General features: G+C 41.5%; 1 protein-coding gene across 1 annotated transcript; it reads right to left on the bottom strand.

The window, feature by feature from the left end:
• Window positions 1-3,224: 3,224 nt before the first annotated feature.
• On the bottom strand, window positions 3,225-6,429 carry LOC137283605 (small ribosomal subunit protein mS34-like). The gene is made up of 2 exons (XM_067815197.1): window positions 6,145-6,429; window positions 3,225-4,400 (listed from the first exon to the last, which is right to left on the bottom strand). Exons 1-2 carry the CDS (start codon window positions 6,376-6,378, stop codon window positions 4,089-4,091), a joined length of 546 nt encoding a protein of 181 aa, XP_067671298.1. The 5' UTR covers window positions 6,379-6,429; the 3' UTR covers window positions 3,225-4,088.
• Between the last annotated feature and the right edge of the window lie 7,316 nt (window positions 6,430-13,745).

The raw sequence follows: 13,745 nt of genomic DNA, 5'->3' as shown, positions 1-13,745 counted from the left end.
TAGCACAGACCTACGATAGTCGTGAATCACTTGCTCAAGCACAGACCTACGATAGTCGTGAATCACTTGCTCTAGCCAGGGATCTACAACCCTGCTCTAACACACACCTGCGATAGTAGTAAACCTTTTGCTCTAACACAGACCTTGAACGGTGGTAAATCACTTGCTCCTACACAGACCTATGGTAGTCGTAAATCCATTCCTCTAACACAGCCCTCCTGTAGTCGTAAAAAACTTGCTCTAACACAGACCTACGCTAGCAAGACCAAAGCTCACTTTGTGAAACAGGACCATGGATACCTTTTCAAACAACCAAGGGAGAATCAAATTACCAACCACAGTGTACATTCTGTTGACTTCACCGAACGCCATTATCGAGAGCTGTTTTGTTGCCAAAATGCCGATATCATCATGCAATACCTCCACAATGATTAAACTGCCGATACACCTACAGCGTAGTCTTTAGTGGCTGGTGCAACCTTTCACTTCTCACTTTAGGTTTACACATATAACATGGGCGGCAGAACATTAAATACTATAAATTGCGTCTTAAAAGCATTGCATTTGGGTCGGTGCCATTTTCACAGATTAAAAATGTGGTACTGCTTTCGTCCCTTGGGCGTACTGGAACGGGCGCAATGCATTCAAAGCTGTCACTTCACGTACACTTAACACTGTAGCCACAAATGATTCAACTGCGTCATTGTCACTTTGTCCAGTGAAAGGGGTGTTGAATAGGTTGACTGGTTTACGTCGCTAAACAACGCCTCCACATCGAGCACGGTAAACAATATCTACACCCGACAGGGATACCAGTCTGTCTTACACTCCTTGCACAATTTCTTATCTCTTTCACACAGTTATTTCTACAATAATTTACTTCATTGTTATGCCGCTTTTAGCAATATTCCAGCAACATCACGGCGGGGGAGAGCAGAAATGGGCTTCACATTGTAGTTATGTGCGGAATCGAACCCGCGCCAATCACTAGGCTACCCAACAACCCATGCTAATGGGATCGGGTCCTCAGACTCGTTGACATGGTTGACCGACATTCGTATCCCAGCTGCGTAAATCGATGATCATACTGCCTCTCGTCAACAGTCATGGTAATCACACTTATCTCAGTTTGTTATTTTATGATCATTATGATGTCATTGCAACTTTCTTTGATGCCTTGTTTTCCCACGTTATCGCGTTATCTATTCTTGTATAAATTTATTGATTTTAATAGTGATATAAATTAAATTGTTCTCGTCACGATATGACTGCAATATTGCCGATGTGATGCTAAATATTAACTCACTCATTCACTCTCATTTTGAAAACTAGCCCATATACTTGAAAGCGATATAAGAACTTATACCGAAACGTCGCAATTGTTAAAATAAAGAAGTTGATCATCTATAAATTTCTTTCAACTCGATGATCATGCTGTTGATCACTGGGTTGTCTGGTCCATACACGATTATTTACACACCGCCTCCTTCTAGCTGGAATATTGCGGAGTGGGACGTCAAACAAATACCAGACAACGTTTGATGAAGACTACTGATCGCGACATCACGATCTCCATCCCTAAAATACTGTAAGTCGACAGACATTCAGCAAAATCTGATGCATTGTAATTGAAGGTATTGACTACGGTTCTGTAGGTTTATCAGTGAATCGGCGGGGCATTAGATGTATGTGACTGAGCTAGTCAAGTGGGGCAGAATGCCGTTTTTGCACAGACTTTGGATAACAACTAGACGTGCCAGGAAAGCCTGAAGTGATGCAGGTTAAATAACTCTTTGTTGAAGTCCCCATGATGATCCGGTTCTGAATTTATCTTCAGCAAATCCATGCTTGTAAAGGGTGACTAACGGGATCAGGTGGTCAGATTCGCGGAATTCTCTGTGTAGTCAGTCATCGTATCCAAAATTATCAAGATCGACGCTCATGGTGTCAGTCACTGGGACGTCTTACTAGATTGAATTGTTTACCGCTAATGTTCGTGGAATATTGTTGTGGGTAGCTTCAAACAATAACTTATGGTTAAATCCAGCGGGGTACAGTGTCGCCATTTTGCATCACATTGTTTCCATAGGCATTTGTTTAATATTATAAGGTTATTATAACTACCCGGTTTGCCATGAAATCCTGCCCATAGTATTATATCTGATGTGCGACTGGTTTCTGTTCACCACGGATTCCTCATGGCTGTGTTCAGCGTCTTACGCAATATTTTATGAACGCTTCTTAGTTGGTAAAACGTCAGACTCGGTTGTATTCCTGCTGTGTAGCAGTGGTCTCTTCAGTCAATCCAGTGGTCAACAACATGAGCATTGAGCTATGCAACTGGAATACGATCACCTGTGTCAGATAAGTCAGCAACCCTGACCACCTGATCCCGTTAGTCCTCTTTTATGACAAGCATGTGTTGCTGAAGACCAATTTTAACCTGTGAGTGAGTTTAGTTTTATGCCGCACTCAGCAATATTCCGGCTATATGGTGGCGGTCTGTAAGTAATCAAGTCTGGAACAGACCAGTAGTCAACAGCATGAGCAGCAATCTGCGCAATTGGCAACCAATGACATGAGTCAACCAAGTCGGTGAGTCTGACCACCTGATCCCATTAGTTGTCTCTTAAGACAAGCATAGTCGACTTTTATGGCAAGCATGGGTTGCTGAAGGCCTATTCTACCCTGAACCTTCATGTGTCCAATTCTAACCTGTATCTGCATAGTCTGATATTTTGAGGGAATGTATCCACTGATATGCACTGTAGAACAGACTGTAATGCAACAGCCGCAAATTATTCAAGTTCTGTGAGTATGGGTTTTATTGGAATGCTGTGCTGGCCCAGCAAAACCGTATTGGTTCTGTTCTGAGTTACCCACGTCACTGGGGCTCTTTTTTCAATTATAAGCAGTTGTTTTGTTTCTATCAAAAGTATATACTTTAGGATAGAACATTGAATGAGCACAATGTAACAAGGAATGGCAGCCATACACAGAGTATCCCAAATATGCATGTTATTGTCATCAGCAATGCTACTCCTTCAGTGTTAGGTTAACAGAGGTATTGTATTATAAGTGTAAATGTACAAATCCCTATTGACCATGAACTCTGGAGGGTTATTTGACTTGCTGCTCATATTCAAGTCTCAGCTCAGACGTGAACGATGTTATGATAGCTACTTTGAGCTATTTCGGCTATAAATATAACAACATGTGTCCAGTTGATGGGTAATGCATATCGATACTATATTATTTCTTTGGTGAAAACCGTGAATAGCAGCATGAAACCATGGATTAAACAGGTACCCATGAAATCAGACGTTTACATAATCCTCTAAGGGTGGCAACTCAGTACATCACACTCGAGAACATAGGATGCATTCCATTTTTACGTCTGCTGTGGGGTTTTTTTTCATACTAAACAAAATTCAAAGCTTTTGTTTTGAAAGTAAATGTTCGACAACCCAGTGACTGAGATCTGGTGCCATGACCTACACAACTTGGACCAAAGGACAATACTAAAAGCATTCCATTCCATTGTTATTTGAACACAATATCTGTATGTCCTCACCTGTAAAGTGAATAACAAATCTGTTTTGATATGTATACACTCATGAATTTATATATTACAGGTATGCAACCTTTACGTATCAAAATCCTTTCAGAACAATACCATAATACTATACTGAACAGCAAAAGAAATGCAACTTTGGTTTTTTGTCAGGTTTTTTAAATACAGGACTGACATTAACGCTTACTTTAATGAGTTTTCAGATTTTTTAAATTGTTTTTCTCCTGCTGTTCAACATATTTCATCATTCTAACATACTGCTGCAAATACATGGTAATGAAATGCAATTGTAACTTCTCTTCTACTATTTTGTGAATATGTTTCTGGCCTGTGGTCACTGAATTCACTAAATCATTGTTATAACTGATTGTAAACAATTTGTCCTCACAAAGCATCTCCAAATGATCTGATTGGGTGAACAGTAAGTTAAGTTCTGATACTTTCATCCATGAATCTGCTGCAGCTAGACCTGACACACACCTGTAAACATACACATCACGCAACTATAGCAGGCTCATATATCTTCCTGTATCGCCCTGTTCATGAAATCCTTTTTGATATTCAACTTCATCTTCAGAGGTTGTGATGTGTCGTCTCCTCTTGCCGCCATCTCCTGCTTTGCCAGGAGACCCAGCAATGGAGGAACATCAGCATATTTGGGCACTACATTTCTGGGCCGAGGCTCGGATAGTTCCTGGCAATATGCACTCTCTTCTTCCTTAGGGATAAGTCTCCAGTCTGCCTTCATACCAGCATTTATTTCTCGTACACCTAGGTTCTCTCCCCTGAACACCTTCATCCCCCACGCCTTCCCACTGCGAGTACTCTGCAAACAGCAATTCAATAAACATTATCACTAGTGTTGAATGTCATGGGAAGACCCAGGAATTTTTAAAGTGGGGATTCAGAGGGTTCAAACTATCTTCTATGTTGTCACAAGTGACTTTCAAACCCCCTGAACACCCTTCTGGATCCACACATGAATGTGGTATTTTCTATGCACCATCATGTTTACGACATCAGTGTTGTAATCACAATGTCACGTCCAAGTGGGTACCAAACGATGGCTGATTAAATACTGAAGGTCCTGTTCATCTGTCATTCTTGGCATGTTCCATATCATTAACGATTACAGGTTGAACAAGGAAACACATAAACTGTTCAGACCCTTCTACAGTCTATTCCATGAAGATTCTATGTTAGAAAATCCCCTAGAGTTTGTACTACTGCATTTTGATTTGCTGTTTAATGATGCACTCAGCAATATTCCAGCTCTGATAGTCTAAGCATGCAATGACAGAGTTTATCAATTTTAAGAGGATCCTACGGTCAGTACTGGGGACATGTTGCTAATAATAACATTGGTCTGGTCAACACTTGATTATATATTTATTAGAATTCTGTCTGTTGAATATTGGCGAGTGCAGTGTTAAACAATTACAAACTAATTTGCATTTACAAACCCTGACATTTGATTCCTGATCAATATATCCTGGAATATATACTTTAGTCACTAAGGTAACTGCGTCATGTGTACCCCACATCCTGAGTGCGTGAGTGAGCATGGTTTTACACCTCTTTGAGCAGTGTTGCAGGAATATCAAGACAGGGGACACCAGAAATGAGCTTCACACATACATTCTTAGAGAAGGTAACATAGATGAATGCCTTCTCCCAGTTCTATAATGAGTCAGGTCAGTCTGCAGATGAACTGAAGCAAATATGTGGAAGATCACTGTTTCAGTTCATTTGGGTACACTGCAGTAGTGTGACTTGAGTGAGAGCATTACATTGCTGTCAGCACAACCACACTCATATCATTAAGGATGGAATGTTTATACCACGAAAATAGAACTTCATTACTCTTCATATGTTTTTAATGATTTGTTTGTTTCTCTCAGGGACTGGGAAAGAGAACCTTGACAATGGGCCATTTTCAGGATTATTAACCATTTCCTGAATTTTGAATGGGTCACTACCCTTGTATCAATAGTAAACGTCCACATTTTAATGGGCCATTCTTTATTCTTATGTGCAAAATGGCCCATGGCCCTGCCTTTCCCAATCCCTGACTCTGTTGTTTAATGCCCCACTATTCTCGATATATGGCGTAGTCTGTAAATAACTGTGTTTGGATCAGACAATCCAGTGATCTACAGCATGATCATCTCCACTGAAATACAATGACATGTGTCAAATCAAATCAGAGAGTCTGACAAACCGATTAAGTTAATCATCTTAACAACCCCCACGGTTACTGGAGACCAATTCAAACCTGGGTCTTCACGGTGGCTATATGCCTCGTGCTTATGTAAGGTGTATTGACCACAGTCATAATATTCCCCATATCTGTCTATTCATATACATGTCGTAGAGAACATTTCCTTCCAAAACTGAAGGTCGTAAATACATTTCAGTATAGTTCAGCAAGCTAAACGGCGTGTTCCTGCCAAGGCATACACCGAGGAATAATTACAATCCATTGATGAGTGCTAGATTCCAGTGGTGCTCGTCAACTAACAAACATCAAGCATTAGACACAACGGACAATTAACTGTCAACGCTGTTACCTTGTCAGAGAGGTCAGGTATAACTTTGGTTAGTCGATAATAGCTTTTTTCTTCGTAGCGTTCCGCGAATTTGAATCTTGTCACAACTCGGCCCTCGCCACAATTTTTCAGGTTTGATGCAATCTCGAAGAGAGTCTTTCCACGGAAATAGCTTTCCCGGCCAACATATCTGATAGGCATTTTGAGACTACGGGTAGGTCTTCTGGAAGAAAAATTAAACTTCGTATTTCTCATGCATTTTAGCACATGTTTATCAGCGTCGCCATGTTGGAATTGACTTTTCTTAGAGTTGTCTCCCCTTGACCACAACCCACCTGATATCAGTGGTGGTCATGAAATACAGCTGTATTTCACACTGTTCGGTCTATTGTGTGAAAGGTCAGTTTGGCCTGTGCGACTGTTTGTAGACCCAAATGACAGACGTTGACGACCATAACACATTCAATTCCTACCTAAAATCATTATTGCAAACGTATAACATTAAAATACAATGGATGAGCACTAGAGCATCACCAGAAATATATGTACATTAGTTTCTTTTCTTTCAGTGACGTTTCAGGGTTTACTTTATCTGGTGAGTCTGCAAATGGAATTATGAACAGGTAAAATGAAAATAAGTAAGACAAAAGTGCTAAAATAATGGAGCCTCTTTACAAAAACCTGAAAATGGAAGGAAATAAATACAAAAATAGTGTTCGTATTTGTTTATATTTAGTTCACTAACCCAACAAAATTACATTCAGCTTCGATCGAAAGTAAAACGTCGTGTTTTGTCTTTTCTAAGCTTTTGTTTTACATACTTTGGTACAATGTCTTTGACCTTTGATCATTTGTTGTACTTGGGTAAAGATGGCTGTGTACGTGCAAGCCCTGGCCATGACAGTTTTAAGTGAGACTACAAGTAACACTGCTCCCTGGAGGAAAGTGCAAGCTAGGGTACGTCAACAAGATAAAGCGCTATCTACCTCCTGGGAATCTCAGTTCATCGGAATTGCTGCCATCAGCTTAAATCTTAACGGCCCAAATTTCAGCAATGTTCAGATATACTTAGAGAAAAGAACTGTGATAGTTCTGCTCCTGTTGGCGCAATGACTGGTTGAGACAAATGAAAAAAGGTATTCCACACACAGTATATTAGGGTTGGGATGCCCACAACGGGAGGGTAATGAGTTGGACCCGTCTCAATACCCGGACCCGTTGTGATCATGCAACTAATAGATCAAAGAATGTCATGTTATTCTTCCATGATTAAAAAGTTACATTTTTTACACTTGAAAACGATACAAGAACCTGTATCGAAACGTCGTGTTCTAGTATTAAAGAAGTTGTCATCCATATACACTTATTCTATTACTTCCAACTTCTAAAATACGCCACTCAAACAAGTCAAAAGTTATATTGTCCTTAAAGTTTTAGACACAAGTTACAGTAACCTGTTATGAATAAAGTACATGGTTAAATTATTGTAAAACTTTAACCTCTGAACTGAAGAATAGAATCATGCCAATTCTGGCACATTTGATGTCAGGAATTAACGGGGGGACAGGACATGGTAGGGCAATAGGGGTTGGGGGTGGGAGTGGGGATAGGGGGTAAGGGTACCCTGGTTCGTGACGATGATTACATGTAATTTATGTTTGTTGTATGGAGTAGCACGAATAATGCGAATGCACAATACCCATCCCCTGGACCCCTACCCCCACCCCACGAGTAATGTATAACCCATACCTCCCCGTCCATGGCCATACATTATGACCTGTTCCTAATTATAATCTGTCGAATTGTTTGTTGACAGCAGTACACAAGAAGACAGAAAGACGCAAACAAATGCAGGAATCCTAACGGTTAATAAACAGTCCATAATTCCAACATGTAAAACTGACCATAGCAAGTTTAACATGCCATATTGAGGGTTATGTCGAAATGTCAATCAAATGGTCGTGTAATATTTGGCCGATGGACGTTCAGCAAATAAAACGTGTGAAACTTGGTTTATTGTGTGTACTTTAAGTGAAGCGCCTGCGCAGCATACCCATGGAACCAGGCAGGTATTCGATCGAAAGAATGTTTGTTGCACATGCGCAATGTCTCCTAAACTGCCAGCTGTAAATGGTTTGGAGCTGTCAAGATGTCTTTGTAATTAGTTTTGTCCCGTTTCAATCGTCACTTAAATGTGCATTGCGTGGTCACTTCATGGGACAGAAAAGTGAGGAAGTCAAATCAAAATATTGTCCCGCCACCCCCCGAAAGTCACAACCCGTGGACGTCCGGGGTAGATTAGGTCTTCAGCAACCCATGCTTGCCACAGAAGGCGACTATGTTGTCATACGAGGCGACTAACGGGATCGGGTGGTCAGGCTCGCTGACTTGGTTGACACATGTCATCGGTTCCCATTTGTGCAGATCGATAGCAATGCTGTCGATTGTCTGGTCCAAACTCGATTCATACCGAAACATAAGTCTCATTAACCTATTCAGAAAATGACCTACTTTTCAGATGATCCGAATTTTCTCTTGTGAAAGTGTACATTGACACCACAAACAACTCTGGTTAAAATGAATTCCAGTTCTTTGTTTCATAAGAACATGGTATTTACAAATGAATTTCAATTTTAAACTTTAATTGCACCGTCATTCTCTACTATATGTCGAGGTTGAAGCAGCATACCTTAACTATGGAATCGCAGACTGTCACTGTCTGATGAGGTCGTAAAACGATTTACAATGCATCTGGCTCACTGGTTAAACCTGTTATGTGTTGTTTTGTGCTTACTGAGCGTAGTTCTGTAACGAACAATGAGGTTGATGTAATATCAGTTCCGTCAGAGACCGCTAAACTTTTCTAGCGGCAGAGCCTCGTTTTGACATTTCCACGATTTCCAGGTTTCTGTTTATCAGAGCTCGCTGTACAACATAGCACGCCGTACGACGTATTTACTAGGATTAGAAGGAGCTTAGTGTTGCAATATACAACTGCGTAGACTTATCAAGTCACACTGATTAATATTTATGCATCCAGTTAAATGACATAGTAAAAGAATACTGGACTGGTTATCGCATTAAGCTGCACAATAGGACAGAACCAAGTAAACAGGAAACGAGACTGTTCTGTAATCAATGTTTTGACATGTTTACAGACCGCCGCCATATTGATGAGTGCGGCGTAAAACTAAATTCATTCATTCACTCCACTCACTTACTCAGAAAGTGACAAAATTAACCAAATTGCGCATCCCGACATTTTGACCTGTTTTCGTGTGTTGAGAAATATGTTTGTATTTCCCCAAGGGCAACAAAGTGACATTCGAAGCTCATATGTCGCACAATCGCATCCTGGAAAACGTGTGAACAGTGATATAGGATTCCATCAGTGATACTATCGGGCAAAAGAAGGTACACCAATGTTTGCTTCGAGCTAAAAATGAAACAAACTGGAGATTTTTGTTTGTTGTTTAACAAGTAATATTCCCGCTATCTGGCGACAGTCTGTAATTACTGCAGTTGATAATCCACTGGTGGACAACATGGGCATCAATCTACATAACTGGGATACCGTGACACGTGCCAGCTACATGGGCGTGGTTCGGACACACCTGGAAACATAACCAGAGCATTCTATGAAGTTTGCACTCATCACCGTTACTGAAGGCATTATGAAGAAGACACAGGGTTATTAACACTGTTCTTGTTAAACGTCTTGGTGGGCGAGCTGGCTAAGGCGCCAGGCTAGTGATACAGCGAGCCTAAGGTGCCGGGATCGAACCCACCTGTGACCGGGTGTAACAAGCTTGGAGTCATCTTTGTGTGCAGATTCTTTCAATGTTGTCGTAACACCCAAGGTGCAGTAGACAACCCTGTGCACTGAAAAGAATCCACGAATCCGTAGGTAGATAACCAAATAATTTCCACCTAATACATGCAAACACCTAGATGCAGGTACAGTATCGCGCAGCAACTTGAACAAGGTACTGTGACTACGTGTCCCAGTACACCCATCTGTGAATGGATACCTCACAGGGATGAGAAAAGCCACGTCAAATCGGCGCGCCTAGTGGCGGGAAGAGTTGTGCGACGCCTGGTAGTTGAGATCTATGTACGGTGTATTGTTTGAGACTCACGTCAAATGATTGAAGGAAAAACAAACCACCTTTCAGCAGCTGACTTGGGTACTGTCGCCATACAAATATTAGATGTAGTACAGGACAAAAATGTGAAGCCTTTTCCGAGTCTCTCTCTCTCTCTCTCTCTCTCTCTCTCTCTCTCGCTCTCTCTCTCTCTCTCTCTCTCTCTCTCTCTCTCTCTCTTTAATAACCTATCGCATGTCTGGGTATTCAGTGATGTGGAGTTCTTTAATCTTTAATTATCGCGATGCGCTTAGTAGTAAACATCAAAATCGCTGTAGTTATACACACATAATCATAATCATGACACGCCCGGCCATTGTTCTTCGACAATATCCATTAAATCTCTTCTCCCCTCTTTCCAAGCTGAAATGCTGAAAGCTAAAATTCGAATTATTCAGAGCTGCAAAATTTAATTAAAAATAGACGAGCTCTGAAGGAAGGCCTAACGCACATTCCATTCGCGGACAGGGAATACCGAAAGAACAATGGACTGAATTTGATCTCTGTGTCCAGTGATCACTTAAATTGAACGAAATGATGACTCAATGTTAGGTTGCCCTACCACAACGACCTTGCCCATTGTTTTTGATCTCAGGAGGGGGCAGGCCATAGGGGTCGGGGAGGAGGGGTTTTGATGCTGTAAATTCCATCAGAGATCTCAGAACATAATTGTAGAGCCAAGGGACACGGTTCCAATCTGGCTGTTCATTGTCTGGCTCCTGCTAATGTCTTTTGTCCACTCAGATCGATAATCCCGTCGAGACTTGATGTCAGAGTTGTTTGCAGACATTAAAATGCAACTCCTTGAAAAGATGTGCACAGTTTCAAATTAGCGACAGCGTTAAGCGTCTCGGCGCTATTATTGTCATAACTAGTCCTCGCAGACTTGGGTCCTGAGATAACATGTCTTTCGGTTATGTTTTGTGACATTGATATGAATGTCTGAAGCAAGAATGCGTTATTAAATAAAGGAAATGTTGGTTTGTTTCAAGAATTATGCCAATGATTCAGTAAAACTACTAAACACAATTGTGAAACTGAATTAGGATGAAGAGGATAGGGTCGAACTCTCCAGCTTCAGCGGCAGACTATTCCAGACTCTTCGAGTTTGGTTTTTGCGCCACAAAATGCTGAAAAATTGCCGTGAAAATGATGCCGTCATTGCGCCCCTAGCCCCCACCCTCTCCCCCCCCCCCCCGCCCCCAGCCCTAGACGTAACAGAGGTAAATAAATACGTAAATAAATAATTACATGACAGTTGAATTAATAAATGGCTAAATGAATCGCCAAACGCTTTGACGCTTTGAATAAGCAACGCGATGTCACATTGATAAGAATCACAAGAAATATAATTATGAAGCGTTTGTAAAATATAAGTATTAAAGTCATTTTACGTGGTAGATATCCAGATGTATATGCAACAATCTGAAAGCTTGTATCTTATATCAGAACAATATCTCTAATTTCACAATGCGTGCCATCAGTTATATGAATAGATATGACAGGCAAGATACGAAACTGAAATACACACAATCGATCACCGATAAATACCATACCAAGAAACCAACAAACGGCTAACACTGATAGACACTGGTATGTCTAACCAATCGCTCTGCGCTTGTCTCTGGACCTATGTACTAACTGACACTGTGGACAGTCATAATCACTTTGATACAATTACGGAAATGAAATTTAAATTCTCGACTAGTCCCATACGGCTGTTAGGCCTAATTGCACAGATTTGTCTGTATTTAAGGGTGAGTCAGACTGAACTCAGACGGTGGGGCTGGGGGTGAAAAGAGGGGGGTGGGCGGCGCGTCTCGCGCTCTGGAATTATACCGTCACGTGACTGCACGTGCTGACAATTCACGACCTGATAAAGGAATTCTTAGCACAGACGTGTGATTTCATGTTTTAGTAAGAGAGAATCCGTCGCAATGTGAGATCGTTGTGAGCCGTCTGTTATCAGGAAGCAGATTGGAGTATGGTGTTGAAATGCCCCAAACGTGTATGCTTAATATTTATCTTCATAATTATTGGTCTGAACTTGCCTCTTCGTAATAACTTAGCTATAGTTGTGCAGAAACACTTCAGTGTAAGTGAGCGAGTTTGGTTTTAAGCCGCTTTTAGCAATTTTCCAACAATATCTCGGCGGGGGACTCCAGAAATGGGCTCACGCATTGTAACAATAAATGTGGAATTGAACCCGGGTCTTCGGCGTGACGAACGAACGTTTTCATGTCTAGGCTACGCTACCTCCCCAGAAATGGATTTAACTATGGAGAACATTGAGCGAGAATGGACACAGTGCTGACAAACCCAGAAACGAAGCATGGATTCGAACCCACAACTCTGTTCAGGGAATTATGGCGCCTTGCAGGGTTGGGCCACCCAAGCACCCTTCCAAAACTTGCTAGCCAGTCGGGCCAGCTATGCATGAAAGGTCAGAATAATTCAGAATAATTCAGAATAATTCAGAATAATTCACTAGCCCGAAATTTGCATGTAGACGCTAAGCAAAATATTACAAAATTAGACGAGAGTAAAGTATTTTCGGCATGACACGGGTTTTTCTGGTTAAGCTGCTATTATGATGAACGCTTTTATAAGGCTATATAATCTTGCATGATTTCGAAGTGTACTACAACTTAATAAGATGGAGAAAGTAACATATCTACTGCTATGATCCCCTGCAAATTCATTCGCCAGTCGGGCAAGTGACTGTGGAGATTTACTAGTCACTGGCTTGCTGGCCAGAGACTATTTCGCGCACTGACCGCTGTCCGTACCGCCAACAGGACACATTGTTTCCTACAGGACAATACCAAGACTAGTCTCTGAATATATAAGATTTGCATAGCTATAAACAGAATCATTTTAGACTGAAAAGGAGCTCCAGTGAGACCAGTGAATCCGCGGAAATATAGACTTGCTTCATATATATTTTTCACATTGCAGAGGGGGCTTTTCAGAGGGGAAACTAATGTAGTCCAGGGAAAGTGAGACAGACTAGACACGGTCTCACATCCTCCAGTGTGTCGACAGCCAAACATTTCCCAGTCGTCTCAACAGTCGTTCGTGGAAACAATTCCTCTCCCACTGACAAGCCAATTGGATACAATCAAACCCTTTAGTCTAAATCCAGCATATTCCATTGACATCGACAGGCTATTGAATTACAGCATTCGTTGTCGGCGTTGCCGTATCGGTATTGGTGACGAGACGGCCGCTGTGGACGCTCAACCCAAAGTCGTCCTATTGCTGAGGCTACAGCCAATCTTGACCAACTAACCTATTAACCTGATGTAATAGACGCCTTTCGATCAGCGTGCAGTGCCACGAGGTGGTTGGCGTAAGATGACCGCTGTCGAGGGTAATAAACTGGCTGTACTGCTGATTCACGCAGCAAGATTATCGCATGTTGGATTAATTCGTTTAGAGGGACAGGGGCCCAGTCAAGGGAGTGATATGGCGTCG

The sequence above is a fragment of the Haliotis asinina genome, chromosome 5, assembly GCF_037392515.1.
Source record: "Haliotis asinina isolate JCU_RB_2024 chromosome 5, JCU_Hal_asi_v2, whole genome shotgun sequence".
Taxonomy (NCBI): Eukaryota; Metazoa; Mollusca; class Gastropoda; order Lepetellida; family Haliotidae; genus Haliotis; species Haliotis asinina.
The sequence above is the reverse complement of the archived record's forward strand: the minus strand, read 5'-3'. Positions and strand labels throughout refer to the sequence as shown.

Coding starts and splice junctions, on each gene's coding strand:
- LOC137283605 (XM_067815197.1), bottom strand. CDS start 6,378: ATGAGAAATACGAAGTTTAATTTTTCTTCCAGAAGACCTACCCGTAGT. Junction 4,401..6,144: donor TACCTGACCTCTCTGACAAG/GTAACAGCGTTG, acceptor TGCTGTTTGCAG/AGTACTCGCAGTGGGAAGGC.